This window comes from Syngnathoides biaculeatus, chromosome 8, assembly GCF_019802595.1.
Source record: "Syngnathoides biaculeatus isolate LvHL_M chromosome 8, ASM1980259v1, whole genome shotgun sequence".
NCBI lineage: Eukaryota > Metazoa > Chordata > Actinopteri > Syngnathiformes > Syngnathidae > Syngnathoides > Syngnathoides biaculeatus.
The window spans coordinates 2911902-2935370 of record NC_084647.1 but is presented as its reverse complement, the minus strand read 5'-3'; the positions used below and the strand labels follow the sequence as shown (position 1 = coordinate 2935370).

At 40.6% G+C, this 23469-nt stretch overlaps 1 protein-coding gene across 16 annotated transcripts in view; it reads right to left on the bottom strand.

The window, feature by feature from the left end:
* Positions 1 to 23469, bottom strand: part of LOC133505229 (eukaryotic translation initiation factor 4 gamma 1-like) — a 97439-nt gene that overhangs the window by 26142 nt on the left and 47828 nt on the right. For 15 of the 16 annotated variants that reach the window (XM_061828277.1, XM_061828279.1, XM_061828281.1 and 12 more), the window contains 17 exons: positions 22314 to 22406; positions 22068 to 22155; positions 18240 to 19211; positions 17992 to 18080; positions 17656 to 17851; positions 12874 to 13007; positions 11349 to 11474; positions 10853 to 11263; positions 10607 to 10753; positions 10251 to 10484; positions 10042 to 10146; positions 7957 to 8241; positions 7481 to 7589; positions 7288 to 7390; positions 6714 to 6964; positions 6458 to 6585; positions 2078 to 2250 (listed from right to left, as the gene is read on the bottom strand). In XM_061828277.1, coding sequence (XP_061684261.1) covers positions 2078 to 2250; positions 6458 to 6585; positions 6714 to 6964; positions 7288 to 7390; positions 7481 to 7589; positions 7957 to 8241; positions 10042 to 10146; positions 10251 to 10484; positions 10607 to 10753; positions 10853 to 11263; positions 11349 to 11474; positions 12874 to 13007; positions 17656 to 17851; positions 17992 to 18080; positions 18240 to 19211; positions 22068 to 22155; positions 22314 to 22406 — 3644 coding nt within the window. Of the gene's footprint in view, positions 1 to 2077; positions 2251 to 6457; positions 6586 to 6713; positions 6965 to 7287; positions 7391 to 7480; positions 7590 to 7956; positions 8242 to 10041; positions 10147 to 10250; positions 10485 to 10606; positions 10754 to 10852; positions 11264 to 11348; positions 11475 to 12873; positions 13008 to 17655; positions 17852 to 17991; positions 18081 to 18239; positions 19212 to 22067; positions 22156 to 22313; positions 22407 to 23069; positions 23347 to 23469 lie in introns of those variants that run through there. The other variant, XM_061828284.1, reaches the window with a different exon arrangement.

Here is a 23469-nt window from a genome sequence, read left to right as displayed (position 1 = left end):
CAGTCTTTCCCAGTCTATTATTGTTTGGAATGTAGTATAGGCATCAAATACAAAATGTGAGAACATTCGGGAGTGAATCTGAGCATTAATGGTTGTTTCTTTATATGTGCCCTACAATTGGCTGACAACCACTTCGGGCTGTACTCTGGTTTTCGTCCGATGATACCTGGGATAGGCTACAACATGCCCGCAACCCCAGTGAGGATAAGTAGGATAGAAAATGGATGGATAGATATCTTCATGTGGATTAAACTGAAAGGTGGGAAAAAACTATTTTGCAATCTATTCTAAATAAATTCTTCAAAACTTTGATTTTGACAATCATAGCTATCCAGATGACACACAGTTACAGTATATTTAGCAGTGTCTCCAGATGACTACAGTTCAATTGAGGTTTTGTGCAGATGTCTAAAGCAGATAAATAACTGGATAAGCCAAAATTTTCTTCAACTGAACCATAACAAAACTGAGACAATTGTTTTTGGCAATAAAGAAAAGAGAATTGGTGTTAGTAAACACCTGGACTCACTTTATTTAAAAACCAAAGACCAAGTCCGAAACCTTGGTGTTCTAATGGATTCCGGCTTGACTTTCAACAGTCACGTCAAATCAATCACAAAAACTGCCTTTTATCATCTGAAGAACATATCTAGAAGGCTTGTATGTGCCAGCAGACCAGGAAAAGCTCATTCATGCTTTTATCTCAAGTAGACTTGACTACTGGAATGGTCTTTTGACTGGACTTCCCCGAAAAGTATCAAAACAGCTGCAGCTCATTGAGAATGCTGCAGCTCGTGTTCTGACCAGAACAAACCGGTCTGAACTTATAACTCCAATCCTAAAGTCCTTGCGCTGGCTTCCAGTAAGCTTTAGAATAGATTTTAAAGTTCTGCTTCTGGTCTATAAATCACCAAAAGATTTAGGTCCTGAATACATGAAACATGCTTACAGAATACAAACCCAGCAGACCTCTAAGATTGACTGACTCGGGTCAAATAGTGGAGTGCAGAGTCCAAAGCATAGATGGTGAAGCAGCATTTAGCTATTATGCTGCACACAAATGGAATAAGTCGTCAACAGAGGTAAGGTTAGCCCAAGCATGAATGTTTTCAAATCCAGGTTGAAAACTTTTTTTCCCCCCCTCACCCTTTTTCGAGTATTTCCACTTTTTAATCATATTTCTTGCACTGTACGTGGTTTTAATTGTACTTTTTCTAAATATATATTTTGTTGGCATTTTTGTTTTTATCCCGTTTTAAACGTTTTGTCTTTGTTTTCATATACTTTTAATCATGTAAAGCACTTTGAGTTACCTAGTGTATGAAATGCACAATACAAATAAATTTGCTTTGCTTTTTCTTTTAATGTATTTTTATTACACCATCCAGAATTTAGTGGAATTGTAAATTCCTCAAAAATAAAAGTTAGTTATTTAGTGTTGTACTACTCCATTACAAATACAGTGTGACTAACATCAGGTTGTTTGCTGTGGTAATACTAGCTTAGTATTGAGAGTGCTGCTATTTTGTTGAAGCTGGATGCATGTTCTCTGTGACTATTTATCACAGCTATGTACTCTCATAACCACATCCCAAAAGGAAGGTAATGTTTGAGAATCCAAATCACTGATGGTGGAGTAGTACTGCGCACTCGTCTGACTTTGGTGCAGGCAGCGGAGATTCAGTTCCCACTCAGTGATGGTGTGAATTTGACAACGAATGGTTGCCCATGTCTGGATATGTGCAGTGGTCTGACTGGTGACCAGTTCAGGGTGTAGTCTGCCTTTCGCGCAAAGTCCGCTGAGATAGGCTCCAGCACCCTTGAACAAGGTAACCGGTGTTGTGAATGGATGAATGTTTGAGAATCATGCATCCAAGTCAAGTGTATTTGAACACCCCTTAATCACAGTCTCAAAGAGCTTCACAGGCCCACAGTTGGCAATAATTGATGACATTCCGTCATGTAAGCATTCATGTTAGGAAGGTGCAAGGCTTTGGTCAAAGACTCGCAGGGTTTGAGTGGAAGGTCAGTGTAGTGAAGGTACATATGGCAACCACTTTTGAGATTTCATACTGACCCTTTATAATACTGTTCCGTTGGGAGGATGCTTGTCTTAACGAGGTGGTGCAGCAGCCGACCTAGGTTCTCTCTGATCTCAGTGCTGCGCTCCAGTGTTGACTCCAGCCCGAATTGTACAAACACATACAATAGCTGAGGGCAGTTTATCTCCTGCACACATTGCAGGGCCTCCTGTGGGGACAGAGAAATATATTCTTCTGTCAGTGTATGGTGACACAATTATCTTTATTTCTATTTTATATGACCGGATCACACAATTGAATATACCAAAAAAAAAAAAATATATATATATATATATATCAATCAAACACTCTTGTCTTGACAATTTGACCTTACTACTTTACGAATGTACATGTAGTCAAAAGATATTTGTATGTGAGCATCATTCTACTGAATGCCAGTTACACCTAATTCAAATTTAAATGTTCGCATGGAAGTTAACCTGGAACAATTCATTGTGCACATCCTAGACTAGGGGTGGGCAAACTTTTTGGCTCGGGGGCCACATTGACTTTTAAAATTTGACAGGTGGGCTGGGTCAGCGCAAGATACGAAACATATAAAAAAAAACTGCATTTTCTTAATAGTACTTATCAAACATACCCCAAAAAAAGCATTGAAGTATTAACATAACTTTTAATGAAAACTGTCTTGTTGATCATTCATTTTAGCCAATGCATCAAAGTCTGGTGGTAATTCTGTTGTGGCAATTCTCAGACCAGATCTGAGGTGTTCATCACTCATCTGGGATCTATGGAGTGCTTTGTTGGTATTCATCACACTAAAAGTCTGTAGAGCCAAACAACACCAACATCCTCTGTGCCAGCTTTCGGATGTTTAGAAATTTGGCTGCACTCAATGAACCATAAAACTTTTCCAGTTTCAGAACTTTTGAACTAGTCCTTGAACATCATTTCACATTGGAGATCAATGAGTTCCATTTGCAACTCCTGTGGAACCGTTTCCGGATCGTGTGAGGAGGGACATAAAATCAGCTGAAGTGACCTGTCAATTTTTCCAAAATCACAAAACCGACGGCAGAATTCCTCATGCAGGTCATCCAGTTATTCTCTATTTTTTGACATGTCGCGGGGCCTCTTTTAAGGTACCCAATGTGAGGAAATGAGTAAATGACTTGTCTGACATTTGCTTTGAAAAAAAAACCCACCTTGGTTTTGAAGGCTCTGACATTTGCTTGCATTTCATGAACAATTGTTTTTCCCTTGTAGCTAAACATTCAACTCGCTCCCGTGTGTCACTATGTCCACAGTGAAAGTTAAATCACAAAGCCAATCTGTGTCATTCAGCTCAGAAAATTGTCAGTATTCTCAAGTAGCTCCAAAAATGAAATAATCTCCTTGACATACTTTTCCTAAACTTAACCAGCAGACATGAGACATGAGTAGAGTATGTCCGTGTGGTCAGCATCAGTTTCTTCAAGAAAATGAATAAAAATGAGGGTTAAGTCCGCTTGCTCAAATAAGTTAACAAGTTTCACAAGTGGCTTAACTACATGGTCAAGCTGCAACACGTATTTACACAGTGCTTCTTTGGGAATTATACAGTGTAGAAAAATCACCTCCTGCTCAACGTTGTCCTCTTTCAGTCTGTCCTGAATTCTCTTGAGCATCCCAATTTTTTTCCTCTCAGATTTGGTTATCCATCAGTGGTAACGTTGGCGAGCATACTCCAGGTTAACTGCTGGTTCTGTATGACCGCTGACACGCTGTTAAATAAATCCTCTCCATGTATTTTTCCTATCAGAGATTCCATATCGAAAAACTCCTGTGTTATCTCGAAATTCTCATTAATCCCTCTGATAATAATTTAAGTATAAGTACGTCTTGATATCATTACTTTTGTCCAGTGCCAAAAAATGCAATGTAAATGACTCAGCTTTCTTGTTTAACTTGCCAGTTAAGTATTCGTCAATCACATTAATACGGCGAGTCACTGACCTGCGTGACAAGCTAAAATTTTGATTCGTCAGCCACAAAATGGCTTCCATTGATCACTTACACGCCGAGTTGAAAGTCCTTCCGGTACGCAAGGACAATTTGATGTTCACGAAACAATACGTGCTTCAGTGCTACCTTGCCGGTGTGACGGTCTGAGGGCTCTCCTGTGCTGAAAAGTCTCCTTGTGATGAATAAGCATGCGTTACTAACAGGGAAACTCTGGGTATGTAGCAGACATTGTTCCCCTTCTTCTACATAGAGGGAGCTAACATACGTTATAACCTAACCCTAACCTTAAAACAAAAGTTGATAAAAAAGATATACACATATATGTACATTTGCTGTGTTAATCTTTCTGAGATGTCCATAGCGAACATGAACGTTCAGCGACAAGTTGTCGAATGGGCCATGTTGAAGCATGGGTGGAGACGTTTCAGACTGGCACTGGGAGCGCTCAGACCATTACACCGGACATCCTAATCACGAGATGACAAGGCAAGAAGCGTGCCCCAGAGCGTTGCGCAAAACCGTACGAGATATCGAGCCATCGATCAAGCAGTACATTCATCAGCCGTCCATCGATGCAGAGGACTACAGGTGTGGCCTCTCGGCGATCCATCAAACCACCATAGCTGATGGGATTGCCGGCTACAAACCCAACATCGTGTTGGGCAGCTACCCACCTCCAGTAGCCGAATTCGAAAGACAACTCCCGCGGCCCGTGAGATCGACGCTATCGCAACTCCGTTCTTTCTCCTGTCACAAGCTCAACAACTACCAGCATCGACTCAACAACAACATTGCCGATAAATGCCCATCATTTGACGCCCTCCCCTCCCCCCCTACACATAATCTCTTCTACTGTGCTGAAAAACTGACCAGGCTGATAGTGGAACACCTGTGGAGCACCCCGGCCGATGTGGCTCTCTGTCTGGACCTTGATACGGAATAACTACAGTCACACTTGGCTACAACAACTACAATAAGCGAATATTTTCAAATTTGTTCTTGCTCTCAGGGCATAAAATGCTTGCCGTCTCCATCATGCATTCTTTAAGAAACTTCCTTCGGAGAAAGGCTCGCTGGCTTTTGCCTTCGTGCTTGGTTCTTGAATGGAAGATGCTCGAATAAAGGTGTTTTGCTGAGCCTGCAAGATAGCTACCAACCTGTCTGCAGTAGCTAGGCGTTCTTGTGATGAAAGGTTGCTGGGGTAATTAGCATGCTTGGAAGCAAAGTGACAGCTGATGTTGTATTCTTTTAAAACGATTTCTTGGCAAATAAGACATACTGCCTTGGACCAGACTTCAGTATTTAGGTGTCCATTCTTTTTGAAACACCTGGCACTCCCTGTTGACTTTTTTTTTTTCTTTAACATTGTTGTAGATGGGTTCTGATCTGACCAGTAGAAAAAGAGCGATAACACGAAATGTCCTGCGCTCCACTAAATTAAGACACCGCACCTACTGTGCCACCTAGTGTTGAATGCCCGTTGTTACAAGTTAAAATGGAATGAATGCAATCATTCACATCATACCTTAATTCTCTACCAATCTTCGGCGGACCAGATGAAAAGGACCAACTGGCCGGATGTGGCCCACGGGCCGTAGTTTGGCCTCTCTGTCCTAAACCAACAGTTTATTCACAGCACTTCACTTTTTCCACATTTTGGTAAGATATAGCCAATTGATAATATGGATTAACTTTTATTGTCATTTTTGAAAATATATTTTTTCCTTTTTAGCCATTCTTTTGTGCTGTTGGACGCATGGTTTGTTTCGTTCTCTTGCTGGAGGACACGCAATCTTCGCCTTAAACCAATTTTTTTTTTTCACTGGGAAAAACATTTTACTCTAAAATCACAATAATTTTCTGATTTCATGATATGTTTGAACAATGTAGACCTCTAATACCAGATGGAGCAAAGCAACCCAAAGCATTATGGATCCTCCACCATACTTGACTGTTGGCAGGGTGTTCTTTTCCTTGAATGTTTCATTGTGCCATCTTTAAACATGCTGTTTGTGTGCATTTCCAAAAAGCTCAATTTTGCTTCATCTGTTTCTAAAATCCTTTGTATCAAATGTTCTTAATAGAAAAACGTTGTTCAACTTGACTAATTTTCTTCAAGAGACAGTCCACATTTAGTAAAACTTCATGGGTGCCAGTATTACTGAGGAGGACTGCACATAGTAGCCTACCTGGACCTAACTCAAAGGCACCTCTTTGTCTCAGAAGAAAATGAGTAACTTTTACAAAAACAAAACATTTCTGACATAAGTATTGGTAGGTATAAAAAACAAAGAATGTTGTTATTGCTCTGCAAGTGGCAGGCAACCAATCCAGAGTGCACCTGCCTCTCATCCGATTGGGCACAAGTAAGTGGAATATACAAACGAAATTTAAAAAATGTGATTTGTTACCTGAATATTAAGGATATGGAGATATTCTTCGATGATGGCTTTGGATTTTTTTGTTAGCTCTTCAACAGTCAAGGCCGGCTTGGTAGCAGTTTGGAGAGGTGGAGGAGTTGCAGCTGTTTCTCTCCTCACTGTTTATGTAAAAAAAAAAAAGACCAAAATATAATGACCCTCCACAGATCTAAAGTCGTACCGGCTCAAACATTGAGAGTGTCAAATGAGTATTAACAAGTGAGTTAAAGTCTGGTCAGATAAATACCATTCTCTCGACTCATAGGTCTCTCTTTACTGCTCCGATCCCTGTCATCTGTCATATTTGCTACTTTGCGAACTTGATTTGCTGATCCATGCTGCTCTCTCTCCCGGCTACGCTCCTCTTTTTCTCGACTGAAGCCGCGTGTAGCAGGAACCTGTAGCCGGTTTCGATCACGGTCATCACGGCGGTCGAATCCACGATCAGTGCGGTCAGAATGGTCAAACCGCTCGCCTCGCTCACGACTTGAGCTGTTTCTGTACAGGTAAGATTGTGAAGTGGTTATAATTAGGTTCCAGACCAAGCCATTGTAGTAAAATTAATCATCAATAAATGACTGTGTGGTATTTGGCAAAATAACTATTTTCTTGAAAAATTAACTAAGAACAACAACAACAAAAAAAGAATGCAGGAAAATCATGAATAGCTCTGTAGCCATGTCATAACATTACCTCAAAGTTGCCAAGATGTATGCATGATTTCAGCATTGTATTGTATACAGTATTAAAAGAAAAATCCCAATTTTGGCACAGACCACTACATTGCAACTTTGTTTTACCAACAATAGAACTGTTCCTACCTCTGAGGAACCGGCCTGTCTGACTCTGCTGAAGTTCCTGACAAGCCCTGTTGTAGAGGTGAGAACCTGTTTAGAGTGTTGGTAGCTGTACGAATGTTGGATTCTGGGGAGAACAACACACTCAAAGATTGTATATCTTATCTTATCGTACCTCATAAATAAATCGACAGGGATATTCAATCGGTAGACCTACCAGAATCTGTAAGCTTGTTGACACTACCCCCGCTGCTGCCCCGACCCCAGCTCAAAGCACCTTTGCCTCCTGGAGCAAGGCACTGAGTGTGGACATCAAAAGCAGGTGTCTGAAAAGAACAATGTTTTTATTTAAACCAAACTTGCATCTGAAAATTAAAAAGATAGATCAAAGGTGCTTCAGCGTTGAGCTCAATCTTGAAAAAACATGCGACTAGATGGTATGATTTCATGTGTATTAAGGGGTTTATCCATTTTTTAATTCCACCATTCAGATTTTACATTTGTTTTTGTATTACATTTTATTTGTGATATTGTTGATTCTAAAAAGGTCATGGGACAATTGCAGTTCGAGTCCTGCTTTAGAAACAAGTCAACTTCAACTGGTTGCTGGACTTGTTTGAACTGTTGCATTCCATGACTGTGCGTGATACATGGAGGAAAGTGTGTATATACAGTGTAACAGAGAAGAAATACCTTAGGGAATTTGAACTTTGCGTCATAAGTTCGGTTCTTGGATATGGGAACTGTGTTCCACCCATCATCTTGTGGGGAAACACCACGACTAGGATTGTGAGGTCCTCCACGAGTCCCTGATCCTGCTCCACCCATTCTGGTTCCTGAACCACTAAAAGAGTCTTTTTTGGAGATGAGGGCATGCTGCACTTTCATCTGCTCTCTGTGCTCCTCCAACTCAGCCTCTTTGTGGATCTGGTCAATTGTCTTTGGGCCTTGGTCACTTCGTCTGGGCACCCAATTATTCTGAGATGTCAAAAGAGAGAATTAATGGACAAATACGGTAGATCTTAGGTCAACAAAACAGAGAAGTATAGTCCAAAACAGTTCCATTAAAAATTAGACAAAATAATTTAGTAAGGTTTCACAGTTACATTTAACAATGTCAGATGAAGAAGTCTGGGCAATTATGCATGCTGTAAAAAGGTACAGTGAAGAAAATAAGTATTTGAAAACCGTACTATATTGCAAGTTCTCCCACTTAGAAATCATGGAGGGGTCTGAAATTTTCATCGTAGGTGCATGTCCACTGTGACAGAGATAATCTTAAATAAATCTGATTTTTTTTTTTTTTTTTTGTGTGTGATACAGGTGAAAATAAGTATTTGAACAATTGAGACAACAGTAGCCTTTGTTTGCAATAACAGAGGTCAAACGTTTCCTGTCGTTGTTGACCAGGTTTGCACACACTGCAGGAGGGATTTTGGCCCACTCCTCCACACAGATCTTCTCTAGATCAGACAGGTTACTGGGGTGTCGCTGAGAAACACAGAGTTTCAGCTCCCTCCAAAGATTTTTTATTGGGTTTAGGTCTGGAGACTGGCTAGGCCACGCCAGAACCTTGATATGCTTCTTACAGAGCCACTACTTGGTGTTCTTGGTTGTGTGCTTCGGATCATTGTCATGTTGAAAGACCCAGCCACGACCCATCTTCAATACTCTGACTGAGGGAAAGAAGTTGTTCCCCAAAATCTCACAATACATGGCCGTGGTCATCCTCTCCTCAATACAGTGCAGTCGTCCTGTCCCATGAGCAGAAAAACACCCCCAAAGCATGATGTTACCACCCCCATGCTTCACAGTAGGGATGGTGTTCTTTGGATGGAACTCATCATTCGTCTTCCTCCAAACACGGTGAGTGGATATACGACCAAAAACTTCAATTTTGGTCTCATCTGACCACAAAACTTTCTCCCATGATTCCTCTGTATCATCCAAATGGTTATTGGCAAACTTAAGACGGGCCTTGACATGTGCTGGTTTAAGCAGGGGAACCTTCTGTGCCATGCATGATTTCAAACCATGACGTCTTAGTGTATTACCAACAGTCACCTTGGAAACCGTGGTCCCAGCTCTTTTCAGGTCAAGTCCTGCCGTGTAGTCCTGGGCTGATCTCTCACCTTTCTGAGGATCATTGAGACCTCACGAGGTGACATCTTGGTTGGGGCTCCACTCCGATTGAGACTGACGGTCATGCTTAGCTTCTTCTATTTTCTAATGATTGCACCGACAGTGGGCCTTTTTTCACCAAGCTGCTTAGCAATTTCTTCGTAGCAATTTCCAGCCATGTGGAGATGTACAATTTTGTCTCTGGTGTCTTTAGACAGCGCTTTGGTCTTGGCCATGTTACAAGTTTGAGTCTTACTGATTGTATAGGGTGGACAGGTGTCTTTATGCGGCTAACGATCTCACACAGGGGCATCTGATTCAGGATAATACAGTACATGAAGTGGAGGTGGACATTTAAAGGCAGACTAACAGGTCTTTGAGGGTCAGAATTCTAGTTGATAAGACAGGTGTTAAAATACTTATTTGCAGCTGTATCACACAAATAAATCATTAAAACATTATACATTGTGATTTCTGGATTTTTCTTTTTAGATTATCTCTCTCTCAATGTGAACATGCACATACGATAAACATTTCAGACCCCTCCATGATTTGTAAGTGGGAGAACTTGCAATATACTGTAGCGGGGTGTTCAAACACATATTTTGTTCACTGTATAAGAAAGTTCCTAAAATACTGGGTAGTGTACACCTTTACCCGTCGAAGGTCCACCACATCTCGCAACATAAAGCGGATCCTGGAGTTGGTCTTTTTTTCCTTTATGACTTTTTCCATCTGATTGAAGTAATGGTCCATGAGATGCTGAAAACCATTCCAAAACATTGGTCGGTGTTTTAGTTTAATTTTTCTTCTTTACATTGGCATCTTTGCAAGTTGATGTATTGCATTACAAGAGTATTCTCTACCTTTGCCTTTCCAAAGTCTAGATCCTTTCCAATAGTGGATAACAGTCTGCACAGGCACTCCAGAGACTCCTCGTCATGGTTTTTTAGTAGTTTGACAATGCACTCATGCATGATGACTTCTGTGAGCATCTTAAGTTTGAATAGTTCACCGATGAACTTAATATTACCAAGTGAGCGCCTCCTAGCCTTGTTTTTAGACTCTTCAAGATCCTCAATTAGCCTTTGCTTCTCATCCTTTTAATGGGGAAGAAAAAGAAAAGTTTTTCGTTGATGAGGATGTCGTACTTTTAAAAGGTTAGATTATAGTGTACATAATTACAATATAAATATGCAAAAATACTTAGTATTTATTATACCTCTTCTGCAGCCTCCAGCTCTCTCTGCTTCTTCTCAAAGATCTTATTGTCATCTTTATCCTTCTCAAACTCATTTTGGCACCGATTCAGTAGCAGCTTCCGGAAATTCACAGTGTCTCCTGGCTTATTTGTAGCTTGGACTTTTAGCTAAAAAGTTCAACAATTTGATTGCCATTTATTCTAAAAATCATCTACCATTAAATGGTTTACATCGGGTGCAAGCATTAGTAAACTATTGATACATACCCCCATAACGCAGCGGCACATGTTGGCATAGGCCACAGAAAAGTCTGGCTCAGAGATGGCCTTTTCAAAGGTGAGGTCTATGACACCTTTTAACCTCTCCTCTGTGTCGATAGTAAGTTCTGAAACTTGTTTCATTAGCTGTTGGAACTTTTGAGGGGTTAGTTTGTTCAGGATACTGCGGACCTTTTTTAACAATTGTTGTGTCTTGAGTTGCTCTTGATCATTCTCTACAGCCTCTTCCCTTGTAAAGCCACCCACTGTTTTTTTCACTGAAGGCTTCCATGCTTGCTCTGCCTTGTTGAGCTTCACATCCTCATTGAGTGACATGCTGGTAATGATTTTCCTTGGTTCTTTCCGTTGCATCTGCTGAGAACGACGCGGGCCCCCTATGCCTACACCCATACCAGCAGGCTAATAAAAGATGGGATAAAGGAAAAATTAGAAGATAAAATAAAATCATACCAAAACTAAAATGCTAAAAAAAAAAAATACTTACTGGTCCTCTACTTCCTGCTCCCATACCTGGCCTGCCAAGGTTTGCAAAGGAAGGTGTGAAGTCAGGACCACAGTTCATTCCAGGAAGGCGACTGGGGTCAAGCTGGCGCAGAGGAGTCTTGTTGGCCTAAACAGATGTGTAGAAAATGTGTGGTTCATTAAAAGCATACTCAGAGACTTTGCACAAGCATTTTTTCTGATTTCAGTTAGAAGCCTCCAATACATGATACTGTAAATGGCCATTTTTTTAAAATTAATTCATTGTTTCTACCACTTAACCTTTTGAGGGCCAATGACAGTTAAAAATGCACACTCACATGCAATTTAGCCTAACCTAACATGCATGTACTTGTATTGTAGATAAACACTAAAAGAACCAACACAAGCATAGTTATAACAGAACTAAAATCAATACAAAAAGATTTGATCCCTCATGTGTCTTGTGTCCGTAGGAGACAGTAATGGCCCCCATTTTTCCCCAATGCTTCTCACAATTAGAGAAGAGATAACTGTCACCTAAAACCTTATGTATCCTGCCGTAAGTATTTCACGTGTTTTCTTTTCTTATGCACATACCACGGGTTCCAATCAGTTATGCAGTTTTTTTTAGTTATACTGGTGGATATAAAAAGGCAACATGCCATTGTTCAAAAGGCAGCTTTTTGTAATATAAAAAAACATCATGCTAATTTCACAACTTTTCCTACCATAACGTGACCCCTAATTTAAGGTCTGGAAAAACATCTTTTCGATGGGGAATTAAAAATAAACATCTGAGATAAGATGGCTGCACAAGACAACACACCCTCTTATAACTAGGCACGTGACTTTGCTCAGAATTTTCTCATTCATTTCCAAACATGAAACGGGAGTCAGCCCACACCTACTTTACCAACATTTTAAGTGTTCAGGATGAAACCCAAATAAAGTTCAGATGTTCTAGTAGTATTTTCCTGACATTTTTTTGCAGTCACATCTTATAGCACAAGACATGGTAATCAGAGATATTTACTTCATCAGAGGGATTTCATTGTTCAGAGGTATCAGTCAGGAAAAGTGTGCAAAATCCTTTCCAACGCAATACCATTATGATTATATTAACAGTGAAGCATTGTGGAGGCAGCATTATGCTTAGGGGCTGTTTTCTACAGCAAGAACTGGGGCCTTAGTCAAGGTTGAGCAAATTATAAACAGTTCCCTTGAATATCTGAGGGTAATCTGCCAATTCCAATATTGTGCTTCACATCTCATGACAAATTATGTATATTATCTGCAATAATACAGTTGAAAAGTCATATTCAAAGGGTGAAAAGGGAAGCTGAATAGTCTTCATATAATGAGGAAATATCCATTGCAAGGATGGTGTTTTATACTTCATTGGTAAAACCCATTCTGAAGTTTTATTGGTGGCTCCGGATGTAAGGACACATGAGCAGCTTTTACCAAAAAAAACAAAAAAACAAAACACAGTACAAAGGTAGTAATGTGTAAGGTTTTTGAAATGTTATTAGCGTCGGTGGGTATACCTTGTCGAGGACGACATCATTAATGGCAGGAAGACCCTCAGGTTTATTCATGCTGGCTGAGATAAATTGGAATCCCAGAAGAAAACCTCGGTCGTACTTTTTCTTCTCCTCTCGATTGATTGGTTTCCATTGTTCTGCAAATGAAATACTTCATTGCATCATTTTGATAGCATTATAAAACCATTTAATTTCAAATACAATAGATTCTATTTTAAATAAACCTATTCAGACATTGGCGGCACGGTGGGTCAGCTAGAAAGCATTGGCCTCACAGCTCTGAGGTCCCGGGTTCAATCCCAGACCCACCTGTGTGGAGTTTGCATGTTCTCCCCGTGCCTGCGTGGGTTTTCTCCGGGCACTCCAGTTTCCTCCCACATTCCAAAAACATGCAACACTAATTGTACACTCTAAATGGACCTTTCCGATGCTGATCTTAAGCTCCGCCCCCTTAGCCATTTCCCACAAGCTTCCAAAATGACAAGTGAAAAATATATGTTTGAAGTCGATTCTCTATCGTGTACTCCAGATCATTTTGCGGCATGTTTTTCGCCAAATGCGTCAGACTTGTCCAAGAGTGTTCTACAGAGAGGCCTCAACTATTTCACGCAAGGATATGTACAAGGAATTTTTGACGGACCAGGACACAATGTCAGAGTTACAGAGAAATGTTGGCGATTGATGCAAAAAAGTTTGACGCCTCACAATCTTCATATTGAAATTCAACAGGATAAAATAGGGGAATCGTACAAAGTATGTAAAGCAGCGTGAGTACTTTTTACTTGGAAAGAACATGAGTAGTATCATTGTAGTCTTTGTAAGTGAGTGGGTGCATTCATTTGACTTGGTTCGTAATCAAACCCAGTGCTCTGTCTCCAAAAACTGTTGTGATACAAATGGGCAAATAGACATTTCTCTTGCATGACATTGCGCATTTGCCTTTCACTAACTGACTCTTCGGCATAAAACATTAACAAAGTGAAAGTTGTTCTCCTACAATGTATAAAGCACTGATAATAGTTAAATCAAACTCAGAGAAGCTACTTCTCCTTTACTTTCAAACATAAAGACTTGTGTTTGTTGATATTGTCCACACTTAGTTGAAATGAATCTATCGGGCCCATTGTAACAAAGCAGGATATCGTTCATAAGATTTGCACGTTCCTCACGCACATATGAGGACCATTTTCTTCGTAACATTAACTTTTCCCAGCGCACGCGACCGACAAACAGTGTTGTTTGTGGGACATAATAATTAAATCAAACTCAGAGAAGCTACTTCTCCATTACTTTCGAACATAAAAACTTGTGTTTGTTGATATTGTCCACACTTAGTTGTAAGCGCGCTCTTCCGCGAGCCTTAATCCATTGTAGACACTTCCTCAACTGTGTTTTAGGCTTTGGAAAATGAATCTATCGGGCCCATTGTAACGAAGCAGGATATCGTTCATAAGATTTGCACGTTCCCCAAGCACATATGAGGACCATTTTCTTCGTAACATTAACTTTTCCCAGCGCATGCGACCGACAGTGTTGTTTGTGGGACATGGCTGCAGGAGGGGTGGGACAAGCCAGGGGTTAAGACAATGCGGGTATCTGATTGGCTATTATTATACGAGTGATTGACAGGTCGGAAAGGTCCATTGCCCTAAAGGAGATGAAATGCATAAAAGTTAATCAACAAGGCGATGTATTTGCAATACTGCTTAATGTGTGAAAGTCTGTGGATGAAAAGTTGCAGTGTGAGAATGTGGGAAGAAAGTGATTACAGCAGATAGCGTGCTAGAACGGAATGTTCTCGACGGTTGGGTGGTGATGACCACAATCAGCAGGTGTGATGCGACGCAACGTTTGACCCAGACCTAAAGGGAGACAGGAGCAACAAAACATCAACAACCGCAGACGGGAGGAGTCGGCCCACCATCCTGCAGACCAAAAAAGACCAATGAGAGAGCGCTAAGTATAACTGCAGGAGACACATAACCAATAGTGAATTAGTAGATTGTACTTTTAAATTGTCCTGGGCAACTCGGATGTGGAGTACGTCGGCTGGAGGGAACAGAGACGTACAGGGTTGTATTGAGAGGGACCCGAGACCCAGGTGTTTGTTGAAGGAATAAATCCACTCGCGTGTGAAAACGCCGGCTTCCTGGTCCTTTCTTTGCAGAACGAGCGCGCAAATTGTTGGATGAGTGGTGGTCGGGTAAGGTCACAATTTGGAGTCAGATAATGAACGGACTTTTGTATAGATCTAAAAATAATATCCAACAGCCCCTAGGTGTGATTGTGACGGTGGCTGTTTGTCTGTGTCCCCTGCGATTGGTTGGCGACCAGTGACAGCTGTGATCGGCTCCAGCACTCTCCGCGACCCTTGTGAGGATAAGCGGGAAAAGAAAATGGATGGATGGATGGATGGATGGATATTCAGACACTTAAGTTCACCTGTTATGTTACCATGTGTCATCCATTTTAGTACAAAAGGACATTTTGCAACCTTTTAGTTTTTATTTCTTTAGTGAGGATAAGCAGTATAAAAAAATGCATGCAGCCACAGGGAAAACATGCAAACTCCACAAAGATGGGGCTGGGATTTGAACCTCCCCAGTCCTTAGAACTGTGAGGCCAAGCGCTAAAGCTGCTCCACCGTGCTGCCCAAACAATGCAAACTATAACTAGAAGACATTCCAACAGCTTCTTCCCTCTTGCAAGTAATTTCTTAAATAGCTAACTTATAATTCAACTGCAACATGGATATGAATAGGCTGAAAGATGAGGTTAGACTGGAATCCCCTTGGACAATGATGTTCGCAGATGATATTGTGATCTGCAGTGAAAGCAGGAAGCTGGCGGAGGAACAATTTGAAAGATGGAGGCATGGATAGAGAAACGGGTCCAAGCGGGATGGAACAGTTGGCGGAGGATGTCTGGTGTTCTCTGCAACAGAAGAGTCTCCACTTGGATGAAGGGCAAAGTCTATAAAACAGTGGTGAGGCCGGCCATGGTATACGGATTAGAGACGGTGGCACTGAAGAAACAACAGGAAGCAGAACTGGAGGTAGCAGAAATGAAGATGCTGAGGTTCTCGCTTGGAGTGAACAGGTTAGATCGGATTACAAATGAGCTCATTAGAATAACAAAGGTGGATGTTTTGGAGACAAGGTTAGAGAGCACAGACTTGAGTGGATGGATTTAGGATTCCTTTTGAGATATGCGTTTAATATTTGGATTTAAAGTTTATAAAACAGTGGTGAGGCCGGCCATGATGTACGGATTACAGACGGTGGCTCTGAAGAAACAACAGGAAGCAGAACTTGAGGTAGCAGAAATGAAGATACTGAGGTTCTCGGTTGGTGTGAACAGGTTGGATAGGAGCTCATTAGAGGGACAGCCAAAGTTGGATGTTTTGGAGACAGGGTGAGAGAGCACAGACTTCGATGGTTTGGACATGTTCAGAGGTGAGAGAGAGAGTATATTGGTAGAAGGGTGCTGAGGATTGAGCTGCCAGGCAAAAGAACAAGAGGAAGACCAAAGAAAAGGTTGAGGGATATTGTGAGGGAGGACATGAGGACAGTGGTGTTAGAGAGGAGGATGCACGAGATAGGCTTAGATGGAAAAAGATGACACGCTGTGGCGACCCCTAACGGGACAAGCCGAAAGGAAAAGAAGAAGATGCTGCCAATTTTTTGTCTTGAGTTTGCTGTCACATTTCTGCAGGGCCAATTATTATAATATATTATACATTACTTCTGCACTCAAAGTAGTAGTCTCACTACACCACCATTTGCACATGTGAAGAGTATCTAAAACAACTGTACAATCGACAATGCGCCAGATGATACTACTAATCACTCTAAACTGCATTTGTTTCTTGAAGTCTCGGCATGCTTTGCTGAATAGCAGAATGGTCATTGCTCTGCACTTTTGCTCTATTAGGCATTTAAACTGTTCTAACTGCTAAAGGCCACTGCATCTTTTTGCACAATTGTCCCAACCAAGAAACAAAACAAAAACAAAACAAAAAATGTAGTCATTGCCAGGTTACTAACAACCTTTTATGTTCCCATGAACGTTCTCGCAATGTATTTATGTCTCAAAAGTATTGTCTGTCAATTGACTGTTGTCATAATAGAGCAGCTCCACCTACCGGTGACAAATCCCTTTTGTGTTTTTGACATACTTGGCAAAATAAATATGATTCTGATTCTTAAATGACCCAATTTCACTTAATTTGTCTGAAAATGATCAATGGCAAATATGTTTTTGTTCATCTATCGATCTATGCCAGAACAATTAAAATGCTCTCCGATTAACAATGAAATAATTAATAAACAAACAAACAATTAATAATTAAAATGCTCTCGTATTAAATACCAGAATGTAAAATATGTAGACCTAACTGTTACTATTGTATCAAATGTAAAATGGTTTGGGAAACACTGTATTCATCTATCATGAATTTCAGCCACCTATGAACAATAGCTTTTCTGAAACAATAAAACCATCTTTATAGGAGCGAAGTACGTCTACATTAAGAGTAAACACTTGCACACCTGCTACAATTTAAATTGTGCTTTGAAATGACCTGTGCGTCCTACTGGTGTGTTAATATTAAAATCACCACTTTTTTACTGAATTCATTTCACCCAACGGTTAGATAATCGATATATAACATATTTGTTTTTAGGGGAAACAAAAAAATGTGTACATAAGAAAGAAAGACATTATTTGTCAAAATTGAAATGTCAGTAAAAAGCCAGCAACTGCTGACCAGTATAATGGACCCACCCTCTTTATACCGATACTCCTTGTCAGTTGCTGTCTGCTCGGAAGTGTTTGGCTGAATATTCTCAGCATCCAGCTTGTCCTCCTTGTCCTCCCAGGTTAAGTCTGTGTCCTCTAGTGGAGGAGATGGACCAGGACGTTGGGTTTCAGCTGATGTTGTTGACTCAACCTTTGGATCCGGTGGTACAACTATTTTTTCCTGAAACAGTAAGGGACAGACGTGATTGGTTCCACATTACAACATTACAGACCACTGAATATCTTTGTATATTATGAGCAGAAACTAATTAGATGTCCTGGTTTAAACAGTATAACAATTGAAAGAAAACACACACACACCTCTTTAAATGCATCCAGTAGATCTCCAACTGCCTCCTTTTTGTTCAAATCCTTCATTTTCCTCTTTTTCTTTGGTACAGACACAGGAGCTACAGAAAGATGGATAAGTCATCAAATACAAAATACTGAGCAGTTTTTGCCAAAATTTGCTGTAACAATGACATAATATAATCCTCTACAAAGTGAGAAAACTAGAGCTATAACTTGAAAATGTAATGCACACTAAAAGTAAATGGTAAGTAACACACCTTGCATAGTAGTTTCTATTTTGGGGACTACTTGTGGAGGACTTGTCACTGTTTCTAGCTCATGGTCATCTTTTAAGCCTGTCACGATTAAAGGTGTCGTTGCTACCGTGACATTGGATTGAGGTATTGGGGTGTCTGCTGTGTTTTGAGAGGTAAGAGGAACAGTTCCTTCATTTTCAGCCTGGGAGGATGCTGTCTGCACAATTGTTTCAGCAGGAACCTCTGGATTGATGGCAGAAATAAACTCGGCAATAGGTGCTGTGGCTGATTCAACAACTGATCGAGGGACGATGTGTGTGAGGGTTTTGGAGGATTTAAGGAGAGGGTGCCAACAAATGTCAGGCTCTGCAATGGGGCTGTCATCACACTCTTGTGTACTCATAACAAAGGCCTCTGGATCTTGAGGGGATGGACGTGGTAAACCATTAGAAACACAGAGCTCCTCTGGTTGAGCAATAGGAGACTCGAGAGGAGACTGCTGGCAACCAGATGACAACAGGACCGAAGGACTTTCTGGCACACGCTCAGCCACACCATTTGTGGAGGAGGAGGAGAAAAGTGTAAGAGTATTGTCCATAAAAGAAAAAGCACCCTCTGATTGTACCTCCTCCTCTCTAATCCCATCTACCTCCTCAAGATTTGTGGCTGTGCATTCTAGATTTTCCTGAACTGCAGATGAAGGCATAGGATCAGGAAGGGGTCCAGGGTAGGCAGGCACCTCTGGTGCAGATTGGAGCTCTGGGCATAGTTTTCTGGAAGGTTTGTTTGTGTACATTATCTTTGTAATGGGAACAATGGGTGCAGGGGGAGAAATAGAACTAGTGCTGACAGGGGTTTCAAGTGCTTCTGATATTAGCGACAGTACTGTTGGCTTATTGTTGGTGTCAGAGGAGGAAGCCTCTGAAGGGGTTGGGTCATCCTTAATAATAGGTGGCTGTGACAGAGGAGCCAGCAAAGGTTTTTCTCCATCATCTGGAATAAAAAAAAATGTAAATACAATATTTTTATGTTATCTTCAACATTCAGACATCACCCACATACAGTAGTAAAACTTTAAATGTATTCTGGCTTCACTTTATTTATCTATTTATCTATTAAGTAACTAAGTAAGTATAATTTGAATTCTCGACAAACTGAAAGGTTAACATCGTTTTGAAGGTTTGACTGATAATTCCAACCAGTGTGACTAGCCAGAGCATGATACTGCAGTCATTATACTTGACGGTAGCAATAGTGATTTGCGTAGCTCAGTGGTTAAGAGCACTGGTTTGGTAAACCAGGGGTTGTGGGTTCGTATTCCACTGGGGCCTCCACTCACTGAGAAGGGTTGCGTCAGGAAGGGCATCCGGCGTAAAAATTGTGCCAAACATATATGTGCGTTCATCTGAGATGACATGCTGTGGCGACCCCGAAAGGGACAAGCCGAAAGTAACCTCCTTTGTCCACAAAAATTACCTAGAAGTTCAACCTTGGTATCAAACCACAACACATTTTTCATTCTGTGTGTGAAAACTCAAGTTAAGTTTCCTCTGCAGACCTCAGTGCAAAAATACAGCTGCACTGTAGAACTAGTGACCCTCATTTTTTAACTGTATTTACAAGTTACCCATATCAGACATTTATACACCCACATCATATCAAATCACACACATGGAGGGATGCAAGTAGAGACGTCAGTGTGAAAGTAGGATGTAAGTAGTACTGGACCTCTTGAGCTTTGATGTGTGCTTGTTGCCTTGCTCAAGAGCACATTGACAGTAACCAGAAAGATAGCATCTCCACAAAAACTACTTTCCATTTTTACATTTGGTCTATAACGGGACTTGAAGTGACCCTCTGTTCCAAAGCACAGGTCCTTACAGATGAGCTACTGCCACTATTTGTTTGCATCTAATTCTTTGACTTAATCAATGTAATTTGAAGTTACAAATACCCACTTAGTAGTTGATACTCAACAACTGAAAATATAAGAATTTTATCAATGAAGAAGAATGTGTGTACACAGTGTTGCCTGGTTTAGAAATTTTATTATGACAAAATGATTTGACACTGTAAGTCAAAGCTAAACAAAAAATATATTCATGCAATGCTGAACTCCATGTAGTGCACAAGTAATTGACAGAAAACTCATAAAATGGAACTGTCTGGGGGGGTGGGCATGAAAATGTTACACCAAAAAGAACTCTGCCAAATTTGAGTGAATTTAAAAAAAAATTACCTAATTTACCTAGCTTACCAAATGTGAATGAATGATGGAAAAAAATACCAGATATCTAGAATGAGGCTCAAAAATTGTGAAAACTAAAGACCAGCTGCCAGCTATTGAACAATGTGGGTGTATCTAATAAGTATGCTGAAAATACAACCCACTTACGTTTCTGGTGTTAATCAAATATGATCTTACATTATAGGCTAAAATGTCTTTAGTCAGCTGTAGGCTGAATAACGTGTGTTTCTGTGTCTGATAAAAAAGTTAATGTTCTCTGAAATTTATGTCATGTAGACCCAAACAAAATAACACATGACGCACTGACATGCTAAAATGACCCCATCGCCAGTCAAGCTCGCAAACTGGCACCGGAGACGTTTAGCTACATCCGTCACCTCAATTTAGGCCCTTCGCGTGGCAGAACACTTTTTTGGAAAATGTACTCTTTCGGATTGTAGGCATATCTTAATAACTAACAGCATGCTGTAGTGGTAGAAATGGACCAAGTTATTTTGAGTAAGTAACTCCAAATTGTGCCAAATGCCCACTGACTCAGCGAAAGGGGCAACTGCTGCTAGAATGCCTAAGCGCATACTTCGGTCTAGTTTTAGCCATGCCCAAAAAATAGAGAATTGAAATTGTGAAACAGAGTTTACTTAATGCTGTTTTCGGTCTTTTCATGTTTACACCACTTCACATATATTTAATTAAGTTAGTAACAAAACACAGAAAAGACTTTACAAGATTTCTAATATTGCTACAAAACGTTTCGATCCTCTCCATGACCAATTTTCATCAAACCTGAATTGTCCGTTATGGAAGGACGGACAGTTTGTGGTCATGTCACTATTGTGAAAATGCGATTTACTGTAGACCATCGCACTTTAAATCTCTTGATGCTTTTTATATTCTTAGTGGGCTATGACTTCTGCTGTTAGACCCAGTTCAGTAAAGCACAGTAAATCCTACTAGATCTTGTTGCCTAATGCGTCGATCATTGTCAACCAGTTGATCTCCAAGGCAGTTATGGTTGATCGTGACTGCATACACCCACCCAAAAAAAGAAAAGAAAAAAAAAAGAAAAAGACATCACCCAATCATCCATCTCGTCACTTGATTCAGGTGTGACCAATATGTCGATCGGACGGGTAGATTGAATGGCATTCGGTTTGATCAATCCTGGCCTCTTCTGACATGTGTCTCTGTCCATGTGCACATAAAGGCTGGTTCTAGCAAATTGGCTTCCTATTTACCATCTGTCTCTAGCTTTCTCCATGCCAGTCACTGTAATGCCCCCACCGCCTGCTGGTATATTGCGTGAGGCTGACTGCTTGAAAAGTAGATCTAGGGGCAAAAAAAGTATGGGTACCCTTGTACTAGATAATCTGAACTGAATTCCAGGGTTAATTTGAGTCTGACGTTGTTTCAAGGCACTCCTGAAAAGCCATCTCTTCAGGTATGAGCTAGTTTTCTTTAAAGTCTTCATATACTTTTCAGTTTTATATAGTACAAATGAGGAGTTCAATTGGGGTGCTAAATCTGTGCAATGTGAGGAGATTATTTGGACTTCAATCCTCCAGGGATTATAATGTAGCAAATTGTCTTCATGTGCAACTCACCTGCTCCAACCTGTAATGGAGCAATAGGAGCTGGGGTGCTCTCACCACTGGCCTTGACCACTCGCGTGTTTGATTCACATATGTCAGTCTGTAAAAACATAGGAGTCACATTTTTAATGACTGTGTAGAATCTCAAGTAATCCAAACTACGTCCCAATTTCTCTCACAGGAAGAAAAAATGCTAATTAATAAAATCATCTTTAAAAATATGAGTGAAGTCAAAGTACGATAAATCAACAAATTTACCTGTGGTGGGGTTGGAGTAGAGCCTGTATGCCCCCCTGACATAATCTCCTCTGTGACGTCCCGACCACCTTGGTTTGGGTCTCTTATTCTGATCTACGGGTATTATGTAGTCAACAGAAATGAGGAAACAATTTACTATTTTGCATACTTGAGTTGGGCTTTCAAGAAGATTAATAGATATATTTAAGGAATAGTAAAGTAGTAAATGAGACAAAAATCACTCACTATGTATGGCAATAATCAACTTTTCCTGCCTTGAAGCATATCCTATACCTTTCTCATTGTAATGTTACATTTCTCAGTGTTATTGTGCTACACCAAACTAACCACTAGACAAATTCATATTCTAATGGAAATATCAAACCAAGGTCCATTGTAGCCTTGGGTAGCTGTGAAAATGTTTGCTGTTCAAAAAGACAAACTCCAATCACACTTGATAATAGTTTTGCGTGGGCAGACTCTTGCTCTGCTGCGAGGGAGAGGAAAATCATGGAGGTTTAATTACTCACATATTAAATGCCACACAAACATTTGTGAAGCACTCCCTCTCTCTCTCTCACTCATGCACTACATGCTTATTCCAGCAAGTCAGCTGTGCCATGAAACTGGTATGAGCCAGAATGGTACTAAATAAAGTGACACACGCAGTCATGGGGCTAAAATGTCAAACTCAACCTTCAGGCAATAGGCACAACAAAGACTCTGCCCTCTAAATGTTTGACACAAAAACCAAAATGGTTGTTGACCATTACTCACCTTTGCCAGGCCCTGTCCATTGGTAGCTATTCCTATCAGAGTATTCTCATCCTGGAGTGGAGTGACCGCTTCAGCAAGTTGCAGGCTTGACATTAAACACCATAAAGCAGACGTGTGGTGGAACGTTTTAGCTAATCTTAACTCTCCCAGGCAGAGTACAGAACAGAGGCAGCCTGGTCTCTGGTGCACGTAGACTAGCAAGCAACTTTACTCCCTCTCTCTTTCAATCATTTGATGAACAGAAAAGGGAGGAGAAAAAAGGATGGTCACTGGCCTTCTAAAGCTATGGCATTGGAATGTGCAACTCCCGCCCACAGAGACTAACAGACAGTTAAAGGGGCCCACGAGGGAAGTAGGGGAGAGAGCAGTATAAGTATAATGAACGTTTTAAAGGAGGTAA